At 51.7% G+C, this 22,856-nt stretch overlaps 2 protein-coding genes across 3 annotated transcripts; one reads left to right on the plus strand and one right to left on the minus strand.

The window, feature by feature from the left end:
* The first annotated feature begins 19 nt into the window (after positions 1–19).
* On the plus strand, positions 20–13,944 carry LOC122376931 (RNA-binding protein 25-like). Of its 2 annotated transcripts, none has more exons than XM_043356918.1 (15): positions 20–239; positions 2,676–2,905; positions 3,387–3,583; positions 3,838–3,974; positions 4,726–4,924; positions 6,183–6,268; positions 6,790–6,870; positions 9,393–9,661; positions 9,955–10,093; positions 10,388–10,705; positions 11,013–11,250; positions 11,490–11,702; positions 12,046–12,170; positions 12,538–12,684; positions 13,596–13,944. In XM_043356918.1, exons 2-15 carry the CDS (start codon positions 2,718–2,720, stop codon positions 13,686–13,688), a joined length of 2,430 nt encoding a protein of 809 aa, XP_043212853.1. In that variant the 5' UTR covers positions 20–239; positions 2,676–2,717; the 3' UTR covers positions 13,689–13,944. The 2 variants fall into 2 exon arrangements, with proteins under 2 accessions (XP_043212853.1, XP_043212852.1); XM_043356917.1 differs by having other exon boundaries at positions 39–239; positions 4,726–4,975.
* Positions 13,945–17,107: 3,163 nt separating this feature from the next.
* LOC122376930 (DNA damage-regulated autophagy modulator protein 1-like) lies at positions 17,108–17,857 on the minus strand. The gene has a single exon (XM_043356915.1). The coding sequence runs from the start codon at positions 17,855–17,857 to the stop codon at positions 17,108–17,110; it is 750 nt and encodes a 249-aa protein (XP_043212850.1).
* Positions 17,858–22,856: the final 4,999 nt, after the last annotated feature.

Below are 22,856 nucleotides of genomic sequence, written 5' to 3' on the forward strand. Positions count from 1 at the left end.
GGCTGCTTTAATTTGCCACTCGTGTCCCATTACGATTCGACGCCATTTTGTGATAATCGGCATGTTTTCTGCGTCGCAATCGCCGCATACTCATTTTCTCATGCCCGAGAGGAGGAGTGTGGATGCTCACATCTAATTGTTTTCTATTTATAAATATTTGCTTTCATGCGTGAATGATACGTTTGAAAGGTGACACGTGAAAAAACTCTACCTTTCTTGGTGCTCGCTGCATACTACCGGTGAGTTTTTTAAAAAGATAAATGAGTTAAATTACCTACTTAATAAAAACAGTGGTGAGGTCAAGGTATTTCAATTTTATTTGTAAATGTAGGTAAATGATTCAGATTGCATATGGAATCCAACAAGGACAAGAACAATATTCAGATTGCATAGATAAACTATGGTATAGGTTAGCGAGGCTGTTTGCAAGACATTTGACCAGAGCCCAGAGGCCAGTTTTACCAACAACAACAAAAAAAAAATAGCCGCGTGCTCAGTTGGGCAAACTAGACTTTTGGAATCAAAATATAGAGGCATCAATAATTTCATTCTGGTGGGAGGAGCCATGAACAAATATGGGCATGAAATCAATTTTTTGATTCATTTGGGTACACTTTTGACTTCAAATGTATCGTTACGGTTGAATAAAGGCCCATGACGGCCAGACTGCAAAGTATGGCACGCAGGTCGACGGGGCGCACCGGCCCAAGTTCAAAATCCGCACCAACCCTTCAAACTTAGCCGGAAAATCCGCACCAAAGTGGGCCGAGAGCCCAAATAATCCGCACCGAACCCACAGGCAATTATAATGCAAGGGACTTTATTCGGTTAAAGTATACATTGAGTCAGAGTGACTGTTAAAAGATAAAGTTTTCATATTCTTACATTATTTGACATCCTGAATCCAAAAATGATACTTATATGTCTTGGAAAAAAAAACATAATCAAACCTGACCTAACCTTACCTATTTACCTACAACCTACAAACCTACAAACCTACAAACCTACAACCTAACCTAACCTAACCTACAAACCTAAAACCTACAAACCTACAACCTAACCTAACCTAACACCTACCTAAATTTTTTGCTGTTACATATTTGTATCAACAGCGTCACAATTGTCCGCTCGGACCTAATGTATACTAATACCCTTCATTCATATCACTATAATTATTTCCCGTCCAATTTCAGTTTCACTTACCGCTTGAGCAATGCTCACCACGGGACCGCGCCGCGCACTTGTACCGGAAGTTTGAAATGAGCAAATAGACGGACGCCGGTGAAAACGGGGCGCCGGAATGCATAATGGGTCACGTGACGTTCGGAACTTCTCCGCCCAAGAATGCTAAATGTCACGTGCGAATTTCACGAGCCTTGATCAAATCGCCCCAACAAACTTTCGTATGAGTAAAACCAATGACGTCTTCCCAAAGTAGCGTTCTGATTGGCAATCCAAACCAGCTGCTCGCTAATGTGACATACCAGTCAGCACCGCAACCAGGCTTTGTTCTAATGACGTCGTCATCACGATAATTCCCGAGGCGAGAATGGATTTGTTCTGCCGCAATTGTTAGTTCGTAGAGTAAATTAAAAACCTTGGTCTCCTCCTCGGGAGCACACTGCCACTCCCTACCCCGGAGAGGACTGAGAGGACGCCATTTCGGTGCACCAGATGAGAGCGGGCCGCTGGGGCCGCTTGTTCTAGTACATGCACTGAATCAGCTGTCTCCAATCCGCTGAGAATGCAGAGAAGAGGCTTATGTGCCGAAGTACGTGCTGCTCCGCTGTCCGGACCTCTGGCTGTTTCCCGCCAGTCTCGGACGCACCGCTCCGCCGTTTTTGTGGCCCGGGAACTTCTGGCTCCGGCCTTGTTTCATGGCATGATGCTACAGCGCGCAAAGCGTATTGAAGTATTGGGTTTTCATGGAAATAAAAAATTCGGATGCTCAAACATGGGGAGAGCGTCCAAGCCCCGGAATGCTCTGTCTGGTCGATATAGCCTTGATCGGTAGATGTGCACATGTGCTTTATATAAAAGTGGCTTAATTTTGGCACAAATAGGTTCCCAATATTTGGCGCGAATCATGTAGAAATTTCAGCGCAAAACGCTTGTGCCGAATCGCAAGAGGGTCTCACGGGCGTCTGGCGTAGTGTGTGGATGTGTTCCAGTCTGGTGTGTGCAGATGGTCACAACTAATGACATTGTTTACTGCACTGCTGTCAGGTTAGATGATTGGTATGAGGCTAGGATTAGAGATAAAAACGCTAAGACGCCAAAGGCATAGCGAAAATGCGTCGTTCATCACCATAAAGCACCATCTATTAGCTTGAACAGTAAACGGAGGATAGGTTTCATGCCCCCTGGTGTTTGGCATCGCCCGCAACCCAGTAAACGGAGGATAGTTCTCATGCCACCCGGTGTTTCGCACCGCCCACAACCGCGCTCCACCATTGGAGACTGCAACGCCTGGCACTTTGATACGGACAAATCCCGAAGCTGAAGATCTCATTCTACGAGGCTAAAACTTCCCTGGTAATGTTTTCTCGCCAATACACATTAATCTGCGGGGTTCTGCATTATAATATGAATATTTTTTTGTGTTTTTACTCACCCTTATTTGGGCAATGGCATGTATGTATCACCTGACATCTGTGTGTTCCCTCTGCCTGCAGACAGAGGTGGAGAGAGGACGCTGACGCTCTGAGGGGCTGGCCATGTCGTTTCCGGGCCGCGGACCGCCGCTGATGCCCGGCATGCCGGCCATGTCTCTGGTGCAGCACGCCTACCCCATGCAGCCTCTGATGCAGCAGGCCGTGCCGCTGGTGCCGTCAGTCATGTTCGCCCAGCGGGCCGCGCTGCCGATCCGGCCGAACCGCCAGCCAGTGCCGCAGACCACCTACAGGTACTGAGCGGGAGAGACACGGTGGAATAAGGCGCACCTGTCGCACGCATAGTCACGGGTGCGTGTGCTTGTGGAGGCTGTAGATAGGACTTAGTCTATGATTGGTTCATGGTGATTTAAGTGTTATATTTGTTAGGGGAATAGCTGTGTGTTTAGGGGATAAACTTGTCAGGCCTTCTTGGATTGCTTAGTATTTAAAAGTTCAGTGTTGTTTTATATCATACTGTTTTGTGTTTACTTTTTTATCAGCCCACTACGAAATGTAATGCTCTTTCGTCGTTGCTTATGGACCAGTAAATTGCAACAATTTTATAATTTTCATAGTGAACTGTCCAAACGATACAGCTCCCCCCCCCCACCGTGGATCATTTGTTGACCACCTGTTAGACCCCCTCCCCCCACGTTCACCAGTTGTCCACTGACCGGTACCCGCTCGCCCCGTCCGTCCACTGACCGGTACCCGCTCGCCCCGTCCGTCTAGCCGGGGACCTCTGAACGCCGACCGCTCGCAGCCAGCGTTCAGCCGCCGCACCAAGGAGCCTCTGGGTCCGCCGGTCACCGTGTTCATAGGCAACATTACCGAGCGTGCGCCCGACGGTATGGTCCGACTCATCCTCAATAGCTGCGGCACCGTGCACAACTGGAAGCGCGTTCAGGGCGCCTCTGGAAAGCTGCAGGGTAAGCTACGTAACTGTGCGTGGACGAATTTATAGTAGTTTGTGAACTTATTTGCCAACTGCGTGTTTTTTTACGACTGGCTACAAGTGCTTAGCTACTGCCAACTGAATGTATATTCTCTGATAGTAATTTTCAAGACGAGATAGCGGTCATGTCGGTGACTTTTATTATGTCCTAATGATTAGGCCATATCAAGAGGACTACCGATGGTCCACGTTCCGTCGTGCCACTCACCACCTGTTCTATCCCCGCAGCGTTTGGCTTCTGCGAGTTCGGTAACCCGGACGCAGCGCTGCGCGCCATCCGACTGCTACACGATCTGGATGTGTCCGACAAAAAACTGGTGGCCAAGGTCGACTCAAAAACGCAGGAGGTGCTGGAAAAGTACAAAGTAAGCACAAACCGAACGGGTTGTATGGATACATTTGTCCATCCTCTCTCTCTCTCTCTCTCTCTCTCTCTCTCTCTCTCTCTCTCTCTCTCTCTCTCTCTCTCTCTCTCTCTCTCTCTCTCTCTCTCTCTCTCTCTCTCTCTCTCTCTCTCTCTCTCTCTCTCTCTCTCTCTCTCTCTCTCTCTCTCTCTCTCTCTCTCTCTCTCTCTCTCTCTCTCTCTCTCTCTCTCTCTCTCTCTCTCTCTCTCTCTCTCGCTCTCGCTCTCGCTCTCGCTCTCGCTCTCGCTCTCGCTCTCGCTCTCGCTCTCGCTCTCGCTCTCGCTCTCGCTCTCGCTCTCGCTCTCGCTCTCGCTCTCGCTCTCGCTCTCGCTCTCGCTCTCGCTCTCGCTCTCGCTCTCGCTCTCGCTCTCGCTCTCGCTCTCGCTCTTTCTCTCCCCCATCTCTCTCTTTCTCTTGATTTTTTGTTTGTTTGCTGTTCTTTATGGGAAGTTTAAAGCTGCCGATTATTTTTGTTATCTTTTTTATTGACACGATTCTGCTAGCATCTACGTTTTAGACTGAACTCAGACAACTGCTTCAGACATTCAAGCTGTTGCTGGACGGTATTCAGACCATCATGTAAACTGTCGCTACGACGCCCTCCGGTACCCTTTTCGCACTGTTCTCACCATGCCCTCTCATCCCACCTCTCCCATGCCACTGCACTGCGCTTACAATCTCACCCGACACCGTTTCACGCGTCCTTTGTCAGAGCGAGAAGCGCAGCAGCCAGCGCCGCTCGCCGCTGCAGGACGAGACGCCAGCCGCTGATGACGACTACGTGGACGCGGACATGCGGGCCGACGACGAGTCGGCACTGAAGCGAATCCAACAGATTCTGGCCGATTACGCGCAGGACATGAGCAGCTACACACCGCGCGGCCGGCGCGACCGCGGCCGGCGCTCGGACGGTGAGCGAGCCGCGCGCTCCCGGCGCTCGGATGGCCGGCGGCCGGACCGCGGTGAGCCAGCACCCGCCCCCGCCCCCGCCCGTGCCCCCGCCCGTGCACCTCTGCCTGCCCTGCCCTAACCGTGTCGCCCGCCCGGCCTGAATCAGGCCGGTGGCGGGCGCTCGCTCGCTTTTCTCTCAGCTGTTTGGTTGATGTGGTTTGCATACATAGCTAATAGCTATGTTTGGTTTTGCGTGTATTTAGCGCTTTCTTCGATAGGTCGATTTTGTGTCGGCACGTCTGTTCCTGCATCAGATGTAGCAACAAGCAAGCCGCTTCCTGACTGCAACTAGCTGCATCTCTGGTTGTGGCTGGCACGGACATTTTGAAGTGCTTTTGGGTGACCCGTCTATTTTTATCATCTGTTCCGTGTACATATTATCTTTGAATGTTCTGTGTAGTTTCACATATATGTAGTACTTTTTTTTGCCTTGTAGAAGGCACTACCTATCCTTCATGTGGGTAAGCCGTTAGCTGCAACTCTGTGGCTTCTTCTTGTTACCGTGGATGTTTAGTGAGGCATGTGTATCTGGAGTGTATCATCCATCGCATTTTTGTGCATTTCACCAGCTTTTTTATTCTACTTTTCGCCAGATGTTCTAAACAAACTGGGCTTTTGATAATTATTGTACATTATTAAAGCTCTGATGTGTGTTTGTACTAGTACAAAAAAAACTTTCAACAGCTCCGATAAACTTGTCTATTAGGCTGCGCGATTTTCTAAATAAAAATTGGAATAGTACAGTTAGACCTAACCTGACCTGATCCTGCCACCTTTCCAGACCCCTTTGGGGTCTGGAGGTATTTGGCAAAAAGTCCTTGATAGTTGGTACACCCTACTGCTCTCCAATTAATTATTAAACTGACAATGGCGTGCTGTCGAAAAAGAAGACTGTGTGTGAAAAAGAAAAGAAGGGTTTCATATTGATTGTTTTCATTGGTTTTGGTTTTAAAAAGTCTTCCCGAATTATTTGAAATAATAAAGTGTCGAGCTTTTCCGTGATCGGCGTCGCGGTCATCCTCGGATTTTTTTAGCGTCTTTGCCTGGGAGCACGCCAGTGCGCGCGCGTGTATGTTTTTCTGTGTGTTTTGGGAGGTGTGTTTGTGTGGACGTGTTTCTGGCATACTGGCTCAATCCGAAAGCAACTTGCGCTCCGGAGCATCTTCAACACATAACCAGCACAACCCCTGACGGAGACTGGCTGCCCTCTGCCCGCAGGCGACCGCGACTCGAGCCGTCAGAGGGCTCAGGAGAAGGTTATTGAGCTCAGCAAGTCGGCCGTGACGGTGGAGGACGGGCCGGCCGTGAGTTGGGCTCCGGCCGACGGGCGCGGGTTCGATTCCCACCAGGGGGTTCTTTTTTATTAGTTGTTAAGTTGTTGCACGTCGTGCATGTCGTGTCATTTTTATCCGTAATGTTTGTGTGGTAACGTTTTTAGAAGTTGTGTTAGTTTTTGAAAGCTAAATATCTTCTTTTGAGTCATGCTAGAGCGCCAATTCATTTTTGTATTTGTGCTTTTTTGTCATGTTGGTGTTACCGATATGCTTTTAAAGCATAGTGCATCTAATATCTATACTTTTATAATTAATCACTGAAGATTTTAATCCTGTCTCATTATTCGTAAGTTTTCACTGGGTTGTTGAACGGGCTTAGCTCTTTATGTGTCGCACTGGCTTTATCTATGTTTTAGGTACTGATGTTATTGCTTGTCAAGAAATCACCACGATGAAAGTTAGAAGTAACGTAATTGTAGCCTTTATCAAAGTCTCCGGACATGCGTCACTTTTTCTCCACTCTCTGTAACGCGCTCTCCGTGCTCCGACAGAATCTGGAGGGTATGGAGGTAGAGGAGGAGAAAAAGGACCTGATCTCGCGCGAGATCGGCAAGTTCCGTGACCAGATGAAGGTAGGTGTTCGGTCCGCCGCCGACCGACCGTTGTGTATCGCCCGTGCGCGCGTGCTGTGTGCGTTGTGCGCCGCTGAGCGACCCTCAGTCGCCTCGGGCCGCGGTCACGGCCGCTGCCGGGCCGCCAGTGTCAGTACTCGCCGTGCCGATGTGTGTGCCGATGTGTCACCTGTGCTGGGTGTGTGGTGCGGACGCGGGCGGGTCGGCGGCGCCGCGGTCCGGCCGGCCGGCCGGGCGGGCGCCGGCCCGCCGGCGTCTTCCGGGGCTGCGTGACGCGAGTTTGGCAATTCTCGGACCTAGGCTTCGGTTGGGTGTGCCGTGTGAGATCCCGTGCCCGCTCGCGGCGCCACCGGTCCGGTGAGTAGAGCCAGCAGACTGCAGCAGCGCGCTGACCCCCCAGCCGCCCCCCAGGGTCCCGCTCCCGGGCACCCCGCCGCCGCCACTCCCAGGGGCCAGGGCCACGGGTCGCGCTGCCTCGGGCCCCGGGATTCAGTTCGCAGTCCCCAGTTGATTTGTTGGTGTTTTGTGGTTTTGTTTTTCCCTGTGTAGATACCTTTAAGAGTTGCAAAATGTCGCTTAAATGCTAATGCTAATTTACAAATCAATTATTTTAGTGGTTTATGGTGAAAGTACCAACGAGGTGTCCGAAGATTCAGCGTTGAACATGTTGTCACAAGTTTAGACTGTTTCAAGGTAAGAGAGTGTGCGAGACGCCGCTCTTTTAGTTCTAAGTTCTGCACGCTTGTTTGTTTCGCCATTTACTTGGTTCTTTTCCTCGCGTTCTTTAGCTGGCATATCAAGCCTGGAAAATGTTTTTCCTTGCCATATCAATTACATTTATCCTATCTACTTTATCACCTAAAATACAGCTTTTTCTTTTTGGAAATTCTAAAACTTTACGTTTATACAAAGTATCATTCATGATAACCATGCACTTGTTCTACTATAATTGAAGCTAATACACCATTATCTGTTGTAAGGTCTTCAGAATGTATGCCACGAGGCAGAGTACGGGGTCAGTTGAGTGCTCCTCCTCAGGAGGCCCTCTCTCCCCCTGTGCTCCCACCATACTGACGGTGTCGGAGCGGCGCCGCGACGGACGCTCCGGCGTCGGCGGGCCGCCGGGCTGACCCTCTGAGCTTTCAGCCACTCCCGCCGGCTCTGGCCGCTCTTATCCTTTACATAGGGTGTTCGTCGAGCCAGCTGGCGCCACCGTGTCCGCTATGTCACAGCCAACAGGTAAACAAAGATGACCCACACTGTCACACACACTGTCACCGAGCCAGAACGCCCAGTCACACAACATATATAAACGCACAGGGACGGTACCGGGCCTGGCATTGTCTTCATACATACACCTTTCACGCACGTAAGAAACTTGCGAGACACGATTTAGATGGGAAGATTAAATTTTAGACATACTGCGTGATTTGCTTTGACCTACTAGTATATTGCAGAAGCTGAAACGATTCCCCGGGGACAATTATTTTGTACTTTCATTAGCTTTAAGTTAATGAACTTTAATTAGAATTTGCTAGTACCCTTTATCATCCAAGCAACTTCTATCACTACTTAAATACCATAAACACTATTGTAATTATTCAGACTTGAAGACTTCGCACTTCTTGCGAAAACGTCACCACGTAGCAACTTTTTTGTTTACCTTCTTGAGTAAAACGTCCAGTGAAAACACACTTTGTCTCATCAAATCGCCAAAACACAGACTACCTTGTGTTCATTGTTTTGTTTTATTGTGTTTCGAGCAGTAGCTACGGGGGGCCAGCCCTGCCCGCTCCCTGTGTTTGATTTTCATCTACAAAACTACACGGGGTATACCGGAATAGATAAGCTTGGAATGCGTAGGGATAAACTTGATATTTGCCAGCGGAGTGGTCGGCTTTGTGCCCAGTCCTCCGTTTTTGAATTACGAGCATAATCTGTCGGCAGAGTGTCGGCTCGTCACTCTGCATGGTTATCCTGGGTAATGTCAATGGTCCCTATTGGCGGGGAGTTGCTGCCAACGTGACATCTAAAGCTGTTATTTTAATAGGCCAGCCTCCTGTTAGAGAGGTCAACAGCTATAAGATTCATCGGTCATTTTATCGAGACGAATTGGCAATGAAATGCCATGTTTAGGTATATGAGTGGTTATCTTTTAGCCGTTGTGTTAATTTCGATTGAATGACTGTTATATCTACATCTTGTTTTCCTTGCGTTTACCTCTAAGCTTATCAATTTCCACCCATCATATGTTTTTCACTGTGTTCCTTTTTGGGGAACCGATCGCGTTTCTGATGCTCACGACCTGCGCCGGTGCTGTGTGCGCCCAGTTGGGAGCGCGGCCGGGCTGGCCGCCCTGTCGCCACTCGACTCGCCTGTGTCGTGCTCGTGTGTGTCCGTGTGTGCGCGTGCCTCTCGCGGCCGCCGGAGCCGGATGGGCGTCCGTGGTGAGCGGGCGCGCCCGGCGCCGGCGCCGCCGCCGTCCGCCGCCCGCCGCTCACCGGCCGCCGGCCCGTCCGCAGCGCCAGGAGGAGGAGAAGGAGCGCACCCGGCGCGAGCGGCCCGAGCGCGACATCTCGCCGCGCGCCGGCCGTCGCCGCAGCCGCAGTCGCAGCCGCAGCCGACCAGAGCGGATCGCCACGCCACCGCCGGCGCCGCCGCGCCGCCGCTCGCGCAGCCGCAGCCAGGTCAGCGAGACGACTTCGGTGGCGGCCTCGACGAGCTCATCGCGCGTCCGGCCGGGCAGAGAGCGGGAGAGGGACAGAGAGAGGGAGCACAAACGACGCACCAGGTGGGTGACCAGATGGCAGCATTGAGGTGTGGGGACGTTAGAGGCTGCTTTATGGTTGAATCATGGTTGATCCCGTGACTCATTCACTGCAAAATATAGCACCGTGCATTTGCTATCCTTCGTCGCTATTGAGTGAAAAGCGATTGCCCATGCCTTGCAGCTCACCGCTCCCTCTAGCCCCTGCCCTGCGCTGGGATGGAGGCCGGACTGAAAGACTGTGGTTTCCGTGTGACCGCGCCCGCCGTGCCGTCCGTCCGCCCATCCCCGCTCTGACACCCGGGGCCGGCCGCCAGGTCCCGCGAGCGGGAGGAGGAGCCGGCCGTCCCGCGTAAATCGGAGCGCGACCTCAAACGGGAGAAAGAGGAAGAGGAGGAGGCGAAGGAGAGGAAGAAGCTCGACCGGAAGGCCCGTGAGAAGGAGGCCGCCTATCAGGTACGTCTGCCGCTGTGGCTTTCGGTGGGGATACGGGGTGTGATATAGTATTATTATTGCAGCATAAATTGACAGTGTTTAGGGCGCTAGTGTCAATTTGGTATTTGTATTTAGTTGCAATTGTATTTATATAAGACGTCTGTCCATATTCATAGAAGTATTTAATCATGTGGGATGTGAACCTGATGGATAGGCCCCGGTTTGAAATGCAGACACTGGTGGGTGACCGTAAATGGTATGCGGTACCATTTATCACCCGCTCGCTGTTGCGCTTTCTGGCCTCTCCCCCTGCAGGAGCGTCTTCGTAACTGGGAGACGCGCGAACAGAAGCGGCAGCGCGAGGTGAAAAAGGAGGCCGAACGCGAGAAGCAGCGCGAACACGAGGCTCAGCGCGAGGCCAAGAAGCTCAAAGAGTTCCTCGAAGACTATGACGATGAGAAGGATGACGCCAAGTATTACAAGGGCCGCGAGCTGCAGCGGCGGCTGGCGGCCCGCGAGCGAGAGGCCGAGGAGGACACGCGCGACCAGCAGCGTGAGAAGGAAGAGCTGGAGGAGCTGCGGCAGCGCATCCAGGCAGAGGGACACAACGACCCCAGCGCAGAGTACGAGCGGGTGAGTGGCATGGCGGAGGCGGTTGAGAACCGTGACAGTGAGGCTGCCTGGCTGCCTACCATGGAAGGTCATTTGGTGAGGCTGGGGTGTTTCCATTTTTATGTGATACGATGGTCAAGCTTCCCTCTTTTTATTTGAATTGTGTATTGAGTGTCATGATCATGTGTTTTATGGTGTAATTCTTATTTGTGATAATTATCGATAAGCAGGCCTTCGCCCGGCAAGTCTCACTCAGATCACCCATTCTTAGACCATCTGCGACTCCCCCATGCCCACCCGGTGACACCCCGCCTGGTCCGTCCGGCAGCAACGCGCCGAGCGCGAGGAGCAGTACCGTCCCAAGCTGCGCGTCAAGCCCGAGCGGCCGCCGTCGCCGCCGCCGCAGGTGGTGGAGCTGGCGGCCACCCCGCCGCCGGCGCCGGCGCCGCCCTCGCCGCCACCACAGGCGGCCGACTCGAGCGATGGCGGCCGCTCGCCGTCACCGCTGCCGCCGGCTGAGGATAGTCTGATGGGCCAGTCGAGTCCGCCCCAGTCGAGCCGTGCAGGTGAGAGGCGCAGCGACGGCGGGGTGGTGCTCGGTCACCGACACCAGTTGGGGATAAGACAATTTGAGACATTACAAGGGTATTGTTCTGCACACTTTATGATTGGTGTCCACTGTCCAATGAGCTCCCGGTGGTTAACTTGGGAAAAGTGTGGGAATACAATGATACTCCTTGCTGTTTTTTGCGTTATGTTTGTGCCTTTATTGTCATTTCCCTCACGGTACTCCTTGTCGCCGCAGAGTCTGTGTCGCGGTCGGCGGACGTGACGCCGCGCGGCCCAGCCACGCCTCTGACGCCGGCCGCACAGCTGGAGGCAGCCGCCGCGGCAGCCACCACCGCGCCCGCCCGGCCCCCGGCCGCCGGCAAAAAGAAGAAGCTCGACGTCAAGGATGTGTTCAACCAGGACGACGACGACGGCCACCAGAAGAAGAGGCGGAAGCTGGTGCCGCTAGGTGAGTCCGACGGGAGGAGGGTGTATGTACTTTGTGACTCACCCTGAAACTTGCCTTGCACTGCTGTCCGCTGTGCTCATCACTACAGCTTCCCTCTAGATTTTAATGATCGGCGTTTACTTCACTTTCTTCTATCGCTGGAGATCAGGGAAACCATTTCAATCATCTTCATTTTTCTTACGACTATTTTTTTTTTGTCTTGCAAGCGGTCTTTGCCTTCATTCTAGATGGCACCGCGGCTGTTACGACTTTTGCATGGTCGCTGTCCTTCATCGCTGGCTCGCTGCGCTCGTACTGTTCTCGGGTCCCGTGCCGTCCCTAACCTCCCACCTCCCCTACGCAGATCACGACGACGACACCAAGAAAAAGGAGGAGAAGAAGCGAGCCGTCAAGTCGCTGATCGAAAAGATCCCCACCAGCAAAGAGGAGCTGTTCAGCTACACGGTCGATTGGGACGCCGTGGATAGCGTGAGTAGTTATAGCGGCCGGTGGCGGAGTCAGGAGCGGTGCGGTGCAAGTACCTTATTTTTATGGGGTCTGATGTAAGCTGGGTGTTTGAGTGGATAAAACAACACACTAGCTGGTTGGCCGACGTGGGTGGTTCGGGTTACTATTTTAACATAATTTCGAGTCAATCAGGGACAGTTCTGATCGTTTTCTTGTTGCCTGATTATGTGGCTTTTTGATCATCTTGCTGTTGTGTTCCTCGCGATCCTGACAAACGCTCTAAATAGTGTTCCCTAACGAACGTTTAGCGTCGCCCTCCCCGTATGGAACATCACAGACTGAAGAACTATCCACTTTCGTGTTTGACGTCACTTGTATGACGCCACAGACGCTGATGGAGCGGCGGATACGTCCGTGGATCAACAAAAAGATCGCCGAGTACATCGGCGAGCCGGAGCCGATTCTGGTCGACTTCATCTGCTCAAAGATCCTGGTCGGAAGCACCCCGCAGGCCATTCTGGACGATGTGCAAACGGTGAGAAAGGGGTGGCAAAATGTAGCGAGGAAACAAGGCGGTTATTACGGTAGACGGACCCCACGCATTAGTGTTCTTCTCTGATTTTTCTATGAGATGGACCCGTAGTGGATCTACTGTTGATTGAAGGTGACAGGGAGGGCGGACAGGTACATTAGCGCATTGTAAGATTCATGCTGAAATAACTATAAGTCAACATAATTAAGTTTGCAGTTACGGCTGCCTGTCGTGCGTTCGTCCTCTTGTCGAGCCTGTCGTGCGTGCGTTCTGTCTTCCCTACTTTCGCGGTCGTCTCCCCGGTCGCGTTATTTGTGTATCAGTCTCCACCCATGCGCGGCACCGGGCTCCCTCCTCCGCGAGTAATCCGGTTGGGCTGTCAACGACGCAGGCGGGCTCGGCCGCCGCCGGCCGCGGGATTATCATAATCAGAGTGAGCGGCCGTCGGCTGTGTGAGCGGTGCGCGTCCGTCACCGGCGGACGCGCTCTGCGGACAGCGGCGCACTCGCCGAGAGGCGCGCGCGTGGGGGGAGGGGGTGTTATGGCTTGGTAGGGGCGGGGTTATGTGTCATGAGGTTAGCGGATGTAACCCTGCCCGGTTAGAGCTTTGGAAGCAGTCGCTCGTGTGTGGCAGGGGTTTCGATTTTTATGACATTGACTGGCGTAAGCCCTACGCATCACCGCCTGCTTGGTTCTTCTGACATTGCCAGGCAGATGTAGTTCTATATCATGAGGTACCAGCTACTGCGTACCGAGGTCCGTGCGAAATACGACTCTGTAATATTCGGTCCCGCCAGTTTACCGAATATGTCTAACGCGTTGCTCGCTCTCATCACCTGCCCCGTCTCGCGAATGCAGTGCTCCTTGAATCGGTGTCTGAGGGCCTCCCTGACTCGCTCCTGCTCCGTCGACAGGTACTGGATGAGGAGGCGGACGTGTTCGTAGTCAAAATGTGGCGGCTGCTCATCTATGAGATCCAGGCCAAGAAGAACGGATTGGTGAAGTGACCGGAGGTGCCGGCGGCCGGCCGGGCCGACCGCCCCTGTGATACGTCCCCCGGCGCCCGGTCGCCAGTCGCCTAGTGCTGTCTCCGCGAGTCGGACGGGCTCGGCTCGGGTGTCGGGCCGCGCGCCTTCTGCCGGGAGCCATGGGAAGGTGGCCGGCGGCCGGGCGCGGCCGTCTGTCTGCCAGCTGCTGCACAGTCGCCGCCTATTCATATGTATGCATTGCCATTGTGTGTAAATACAAATATCCATGTGTAAACGGTCTTTGCGAAAGAACGACTCTGCATCTGAGAAGTAATGTGCATTTGCCGGTACATTTTTCTACATAGACAGCACTAGACTATGTAGACTAGAGTGAAAACTCTCGTCTACATATGATAACTAAATGATATTCGTGGGTAATGGGGAAAATTCCGTCTTGCATGGGGGTTGGGGAAATCCGCTGTGATATCGACCCGTGTCCCTTGGTCCGACCGTATAGGCCCGGGCATCGACCTGACCGTAATGCCATGTAATCTACTCTTATTAGATTATCCAGATTGAGCCATGCGCGAGCTAATGCAGGTCCTTTGGCCGGCGGGAAATAAGACGCAGAGACCATAGCAAATTGTGTGAAAGTACCAAGCATGTCCTTATCAAGATGCGTCTTATGGGCTGAACCCCTAATTATATTAATTATCTCTGCAGAATGTGTTATCGGGATAGAAGAGTCCACAAGCTCTGCGGATTGGTGTATTATTCGAAAAAACATGTTCGGGCGCTTGTGCATGTGCAGCGGTCTTCATCTTGACACTGCACTGCACACACAACACAGGTCGTCAAATGCATATGCACCTATGCGTTCACCAGATGCACCACCGGGACGAGAATACTTTGTTTGGAATTCACACATCATATGTTCGCTGTGATACATCGAACGCCTCGACCGACGCGTGCCTTTGACAACTTCCGAGCACCTCGACTAGCGCGGATTCATTGTTTTCCCTGTACTCTACTGTACTTCATCATCCATTGAGCACTGTGCCACCGGTCGCTGGGCACAGTGATGCAAATGGGGTTCACGAGTGGCCATAAATACCCAAAAGTCAAGTTTACCAAATCGAGTTAATTGCGATAGGGCCGAGTAGACAAATGTTTGGGGCATCTGAAATCACATGGTTTTCGTGTTTTTGTCAAAACCGGCCTCGTGTATAATCGTCAGAAGTCGTGACATTTTCTAGGTCGTAAAATGACGGTCAGACACTCGCAAGTTCAAACGCCGCTGGTTTGCGTTCATTTCGTACAAATTGAAAAAATTATGCATGAGAATGATCCCCAAAGCCTTCTGCTTCTAATGTTGGGTCACAAAAAGCCGTATCTCATTCGCTTTGGCGGTAATCTGACTATTTATCATCATGTTGCAATCGCAGTTTTTTACTAAGAAAAAAAAATGCTTTCGTTTCACCTACAGCACTTAACACAGTGTGTGCCCGTTAGTCCACCATACCATAGCCTTCCCTAATCATTTCTGAGTCGCATCGTGAAAGAATTAAGGCGCTAGCACAGGGCTGACCGGCGCTACAGAGGTTTTTGTCCGGGCGGTCGGGTGCCGCAGTGGGCGCGCAGTGGGCGCGTGGGTGCCGCCGCGCGGCGTCCGGGCGCGGCGGCGCGGCGGCCCGCTGCGCCGCGGCACCCGACCTTGACCCGACCGTGCCGGACGAAAACTTCTGTAGCGCCGGTCAGCCCTGTGCTAGCGCCTTAATTCTTTCACGATGCGACTCAGAAATGATTAGGGAATGCTATGATATGTTGCACTAACGGGCACACACTGTGTGAAGTGCTGTAGGTGAATTGAAAGCAAATCTTTCTGGTAAAAAACTGCGGTTGCAACATGATTACAAATAGTTAGCTCACCGCACTGAACTCTATAATGTGGAATGCGCATCGGCCGCCAGATGGTGTCCAACGGTGCCGCCATGTTGCGCAGACCAGAAAGCGGCCGCCGCCTGTGTTGGGGAATAGGAAATTCGGGACTTCGATTTACGTTTGCGGCCGCTGCATCCGTTACGTTCAAGATATGTAGACACGGAACCCGGCATCCTACGCAGAATTGAGTGGAGAACAAGATGACATCTTAAAAAATCCTCGACTACAGGGAACTTATACGTTAAACCCTTATAAGTCAATGGGGAAATATGGAAATTGCTATTTTGGCGCCGGGAATGATCTGAAACTATCTCAAGCATATAGAATCGTGATTTCATGCACTCCTTGCAAGGTCCAATGCCTCACATTTGCACTGTTGCCCTTGCGTGACGTCATCTGTGACGTCACAAGGGTCATAGCCTTTTCTTCAATAACTCCCGATCAAATTGAGCTAGCGAGTTGGGAAAGCCACCAATGGACTCAGGAAGACCTGCCAAATCGAATGATATGCGACATGACCTCTTTCGACCAACTTCGTGACCTGGGGGTGCTGACCTGACCTTGACCTGAGGTCAACACCCTAAGTTGACCTGACCCGAACAAAAAGTATATCACTCGATGCGCCTGAGCTAGCTGAACACGATGATGCCAAAATCGCGGCTCTACGGCTATTTTTGGCGAAGTTATTTACCAAAAACCGAACCCATGCCTTTGATCACTTGACCTGACCTCAGAGGTCACCGGTTGACCTGAGACCCTTACAGCGGGTTCCTACCAGTCACTCTGCATTTTACTTTGCCGCATACGACCACTTTACCGCTTAATTCTAGTTTAATTAGCGGCGCATTAGCAAGGTGGGTTCAATCAACCCCCTCGGCCGGGGCAAATGTAGGTCCGGCGAGTGAATTTGAGGAATTCTGAAGATACGATCGTGTTCCCCACTCAATTCTGCGTAAGATGCCGGGTTTCGTATCTACGTAACTTGAACGTAACGGATATGGTGGCCGCAAACGTAAATCAAGGTCCCGAATTCCCTATTCCTCAACACAGGCGGCGGCCGGTTCTTGGTCTGCGCAATATGGCCGCCACCGTTAGACACTACGGCCAATAGGGTTGAAGCGGCATTGCTCCCCTGGCTCACCGCCAAACCAAAATAGATACTGCTTTTTTATGACGTAGCATTAGAAGCAGCAGGTTTGGGGGATCATTTTCATGTATAATTTTTGCAGTTTGTATGACATGAACGCACGCTAGCGGCACTTGAATTTCAAGTACCTGACAGTCATTTTACGACATCGAAAATGTCTCGACTTCTGACAATCCTACACGAGGCCGGTTTTGACAAAAACATTAAAATCATACTTTTTCAGACACCCCAAACATTTGCCTGACTGACCATATTACGATTTAGTCGATTAAGTGAACTTGAATTTTGGGCCTTTTTCGTATTTATGGCCACTCGTGAACCCCATTTGCATCACTGTGCTGGGGCGGCCCTGTCGTCCCGCATCCCTCGGTCATCTTTCGGTCGTAGTGAGCTCGTCCGCCTGGCGCTGCAGCTCGCCGCTGAATGTGGCCACAAACACACTGAGCAGCATCAGCCAGCTCCACTCGCTGGCGGCGATCACCAGCTGGATGGTGAAGGGCGCCGTGCCGGGCCGCCAGCCGAGCTCGGCCAGCACCGTGACATTACAGGCCGAGTCAGCGCGCAGCTGCAGCTCCTGGTAGCCGGACGGCTTGGCCAGGTGCACGCCGGCGAACGCCGCTACAAAGGCGGCGGCCGTAGCCAGCAGCGCCCAGCGCAGCACCTTCAGCCGGGGCTGGCTGGGCGGAGTGAGCACGGTCAGCACACAGCACATGGCGCCGCCGGTCAGACCGAGCACTGCCACCGCCGACAGGTGTACCGAGAGGTACTGGTCGAGCGGCGCGCGGGCGGCCAGCGCCGTGGCGCCGGCTCCCACCACTCCTAGCGCCAGCACCAGCCGGCTCCAGCAGGGAGGCTCGCCGCGCCGCTCCAGCAGCGCGCAGAGGCTGACGGCGCTGATGGCGCCGGCGGCGGCCGTTGCGGTGGCCAGCCAACTGAACAGCGGAGCCGTCAGCGGGCACAGACCCGCCTCGCTGATGGTGGGTAGCAGCGGGCGCAGTGAGCCGTGCGCCACGCCCACGGAGTAGGGCACCAGCAGGGTTGCCAGCGTCAGCGCGGGCAGAACGGCGGCCAGGAGAGCCGCCAGACGCCACAGCTGTGTCGGTGCCAGCAGGGCGCCCATCGGCCGCGACAGCCGCCGGCCGGCCCCGACACGGCTGGAGGTGAACGATCGGATGAAGACCCGGAGTCTAGTGGCTAGAGACGGCACCTGGTCAGTAGACGTTCGGTGTGAGCAATGGTGACAACAGGACGCTGAACTCTCGGAGAAACGTCCTGCCCCGTTCAAAGTGATGGACTGTACGACCTCGGGCGCAAGTTATCTGGTGGCAGCCGGAGAACTTTGTTACTTGGCTTCCGTGTTGTGCATTCGCTGTTCCGAACTGCAGGTCAGGTCAGTGGGCCTTGCTGTGCTGGGATGATGCCTTGCAGGAAGGTCAGCTGATGTGGTGCGCTCGTGTCCTCCAACCTTTCGAGACGCGGCAGCTTTTCGACACGTTATGCGCAGGTCTGGCCCTAGCCATCAGTGGTCAGGCCTAGACACTCAGAGGTCAGGCTGAACCCATCGGAGGTCGGCCGTACCGTTCAGGTCAGCGGCCGTCGCCTAAGCCGTAGGGAGGATGTCGAGGTTCTTCAGACGCGCCGCTGGAAAAGAGACGCGCCGAGACGCTTATTAGAGAAAATATCATTCCTTGCTCACTGCGTGAGATCTGGTACAACAATCGTTGACTTTTGGTGCCAGGAAATTAATATCGTTTTTATGAAATATATCAATAGATATGCATACCTTCTGGGCCAAACGATGCTACATCTTGATACACATTATTCATGCACTGCAGACCGACGTCATCGTTGACGCTAACAAACGGGCAGCGGTCGCGGACTCTATGAACTCACCGTGAGGTCTAGACGGGGGGTCGGCAGGTGTGTGAGCAGACAGCATTCGGTGCGTCCGCCGGCCTCCTGACGAGTGACGGCCGCCGGCCAACACTTGTGGCACGACCAGGGGCGCACCCAGGCCGTGACCTTGGTAGGCGCCAGTCCATTCACCATATACGAGTGATGTGCAGATACGTGATAATATCACCATTGGAGCATCACGTTCATTATTGGAGGGATGCCTGAACTTACCACAGGCAATAACCGCCTTGATAAGTGCAATGTGATTGTTAACATATAACCCAGAGCTGTAAAACGTTCCGCCGTTTGTTCTATCCCCTTTCGCCTGTATTGCGATAACATGTAAAAACCTTGGAGGCCCGCAAGTGGGGCCTCGAGATGTGCCGCCTCACAGCGCAGCACATTTCAAGTCGTACCGCTAGATGGCAGGAGTAGTAAACGCCTGAAGTTATGCTGCACCGCCGAACACTCCCGGCTGTCTGGTGTCAGTGCCGTTCGCAAGACGAATGTTTGTAAGTTTTTCGGGGTGAAGAGTGAATTACTGATTATTCCAGGCGTCGTGCACCGGCACTCGAGTTGGCTGTGCCTCTTTGGAGGCTACATGCACTGTAATGTGGTTTACGAGGTCGTTGTCAACATCCATGCATGAGAAGATTTTATAGAATAAACACCGTTTCCTCTTCCCATCTTCAGGACAGTCAAGGTTCCTCTCCACACCGCTAACCGCCTGATCCAGGCTGGGCAGTCACTTTCATCCAACGTGGGTAGCTCCTCAGGAGCAGGCCCATCGTGCGGTGCAGGACGTGACCGTTAGCGGGGCTGTTAGCCTGTCCATCAAGAGGGCCACAGCAACGGCGACGCACCAGGGTGGCCGCCCAAACCAATGGTTTCCCCATAATTCCTAATATCCTTCCGTTCCGGCTTTGCAAAGGTGTCGTGTCAGCCGTCAGGCCGAAAGAGCCAATGTGTCCCCTAACAAAACAAAACTATCATAATCAGACTGATTGTTATATTTCTCTTTCTTACTGTTTATAGCTAGTTGCTAAGCAAGGCGCTGTCATTTCCGGCCCAGTTGACGCCACTGGCAGGTCGTTTTTTAAATAAACGGCATGTGATGGGAAAACGATGGGTCCGTTGAGAGTTAGTCTGGGTGAGCCTGAGTTTGGGCGAATTTTGATGCATCCGGGCTATCGGAGTAAATAGCGAATAGATCGTGCTCGGCGTTCATCATATACCTTATTCAAATAAACTTCCTCCGATGCTAGGGAAGCTAGAATATCAAGCATGCTTACACTCGACATAAACCATACAATTTGTTAGGCTGTTGTTGATAGCCATCCATGTCAACATCTAATTAATGAATGCTCCCCATCTTCCTCCAAAAATGTACGGCATCTTTTTGGGTCATAATTTACTCCTGGTCCCATTGATGAATGGTGGGTCCGTTTACGAAATACGTTGTAGGTAAGTCCGTATGGTAAATAAGTACTCCTTCGGTGGGCCAATGTGGAAAATAGTTAATGCTCTGTGAGTCTGTGTGGTAAAAAGTAAAAACTCTATATGAGTCCGTGTGGTAACTACTCTTTTTACGTGTTAAAGTGTGGTAAATACTGTCGGCTTCATTGAGGTAAATTCTCTCGGTTGGCTAATGGCTAGTGATGTAAATACTTTCTTGGTGGGTTTGTAATTTGTATGGTAGGGTAAGGTGCCTAATTAGCGACCCCCTTAATTTGAACCGTCATTGCTCACGCTCTGTGGGTGCCACTGTATTACTGGCTTGCTTTTCGGATAGATCGTTCATTTTTCTATTAAAATATAGTCATTTTCTGCCCCAATATTCACTAACTTATTTGTAGTGAGCATTTTGGCAAACCATTGCAAAAAACGCTAATAGGGAACTCTTCCCGATTAGCGACCGGGGAGGGTCGCTAATAAGTCTATGGGTTTCCCCACATTAAAAATGGCAAAAAAATGCGACGCCTGAAAAGATGAAATATGATCTCAAAAAGGTACCCTATACGCAAAGCACTCAATCACTCGAACAGGAACGTTTATCCAACACATTTACGTAAGTAAAAACTGATCACGTGATGCACCGAAGGCGAAAAGAAGGCGGAAACCCAAATTTTGCGGGCTATCTCGTATGATATTCGAGGTCCGCGCTGAATTATGCACCCCTGCAGTCGGTGACGACATTTGGCATCCCCTGCCACACATTGCAAGCTTCAGCAAAACTTCATTTTCATTTCTCACTTTCCCCTTTCTTTCCCTTCTTGAGCTATTTGCGACCATGTCAGGCGCAGATAGGAAATATGAGTTGCGACACATTTTTGACCGCCATGCTGTGCACAGTTGAGCGATTCACTATGGGAAAACGGCAATCAATTGAAAAAGGAATGTCGATTCAAAATAAAAAAGGTGCATCATCCTAATGTGCATCGCTTTTCATCAGAGAGGGCCCAAACACACACGTTTTGGATAAGAAACTTAACATTTTTATTTAAACTCATCTGAAACGTCCCACCAGAAACATCGACGACCGGAAAATAATTCATTTTGATAACCAAAGTATAGCTGACCTTTTGACGATGTTTTTACCCCGTTTTCTCCTGCCAGTTTTTCTGTAGGGAGGTAGGTCGCAAATCGGAAAGGGTCGCTAATTAGGCACCTTACCCTACTTATTTGGGCTTGTGTGGTACAAAGGGAATATATTTTGTGTAGAAAATACATTTTCTCTGCCAGCGGGTCCGTGGGTAATCACTCGTTCGGTTGTAGTAGTGTGGTAAATATTCTCTCAGTGGGACCAGGTGATGGCCACTGACATCAGGTTGGCGGCCCGGCGCCCGATCTGGCTTCCATGCAGTCGCGGGGTTTCCCCTCCAATCGGTTGGTGCAGCCGTTCTGTGCAGTGTCTGTAGGACGCCGGGTGACTGCCCGCTGCTCCGTGCGTGTCCGCAGACTGACAGACAGACCGGCGACGGCACGCCGCGTGTCCCGGAGACTCGACGGAAGCTCTGTATAAATCACTCGTCAGTTCTCTGAGCTTTGAACATGGCAAAAGACCATATAACTGGCACATTATGAGCAATCCATCGATGTCTCGTACAGCAAAGCCAATCAGCCAGTGCTCTAGTTTTTTTTTTCGTGAAACCCTGCAGTGGACGACAAAGATTGAAAGGCGTTTGTCACAACAATGGGTCTTCCAACTGAATAATTCATGGGCGGTGATCAGCGCTCTTTCCTAAGTGTGTGAGCACTCAGGTCTCATAAATATAATGGTTGAACTTTCTGCCAATGTCACCATACATGGCGAAACAGCGGGCACGCTTTTAAAGAGGTATTTAGCAGGAACTTGGCAAATGTTTTCATCCATGAAATCATTGTTGTTGTAGAGAGATGAATGATATAACTATCCAGCTAGTCTCGGATTTCCTTTTCATGCACAGTATACGTCTACAAAATGAATCCCCGCAGTAAGCGGGTCACCAGTGGGCAGTTAGCGCCTGAGCGCTACTCAGGCGCCACCTGCCCGCATACGGAGAGGACTTATTTTGTAGACCTATACTGTACGGCTATATCACTTATGACACAACCATTTTTCTAACTTCTATATCGTTTGAGGTTTACCTTTCCCTTTTCTTTGATTGGTCGACAACCTGCACTTCTCACGATCATATTTCCAGATATGCGTTATGCGTATCAGTACCTATATGGCTGATCCACCTCGATCAATCTGAACCCAGAACGAGCTCTCCTAGATTGACCTGTGTTCCATAACCGCAAGATCACCATCCAATCAGGAAGCGCTACCAATCTTGGACGGATAACGTAGACCTTTTGGCGAATGGGCAGCGGCTGCTATGCCTTCACCAATCAGAATAAGGCTTACGTTTTCTGTATTATGCCGTTTCATACTGCCCGAATAATAGTGCACCCATTTGTGTACTCCTCATAGGCAGCCTTTATAATGAGTGATCGCCCTTTCACCATCTTTTTTTGGCATCTTTGATATAGCCAGTTGTAACCTGTTTAGTGTTTATCTCAACCATATGCTCGTTCCCGTTTCTCCTGGACTTCGAAACAACTTGCATTTCTTTCTGTGCTAGTAAGTTTCTCGTTTACTCGTCTCTCATGCGTTTTTATCGCAGACACGCAGCCCTACAGACTCGTCAGTCGTCATCTCGGACCGACGCGCATCGCCCTCCTCCCCCCCCCCCCGCTCC

Source organism: Amphibalanus amphitrite, unplaced genomic scaffold (genome assembly GCF_019059575.1).
Source record: "Amphibalanus amphitrite isolate SeventyFive unplaced genomic scaffold, NRLGWU_Aamphi_draft 002409F_arrow, whole genome shotgun sequence".
NCBI lineage: Eukaryota > Metazoa > Arthropoda > Thecostraca > Balanomorpha > Balanidae > Amphibalanus > Amphibalanus amphitrite.

Excerpts from the sequence above, each read along its gene's own strand:
- LOC122376930 (XM_043356915.1), bottom strand. The coding sequence starts at position 17,857 with ATGGGCGCCCTGCTGGCACCGACACAGCTGTGGCGTCTGGCGGCTCTC.
- LOC122376931 (XM_043356917.1), top strand. The coding sequence starts at position 2,718 with ATGTCGTTTCCGGGCCGCGGACCGCCGCTGATGCCCGGCATGCCGGCC. Across the intron at positions 9,662-9,954 it reads GAGCACAAACGACGCACCAG|GTCCCGCGAGCGGGAGGAGG; the intron begins GTGGGTGACCAG and ends GCCGGCCGCCAG. Across the intron at positions 11,703-12,045 it reads GCGGAAGCTGGTGCCGCTAG|ATCACGACGACGACACCAAG; the intron begins GTGAGTCCGACG and ends TCCCCTACGCAG.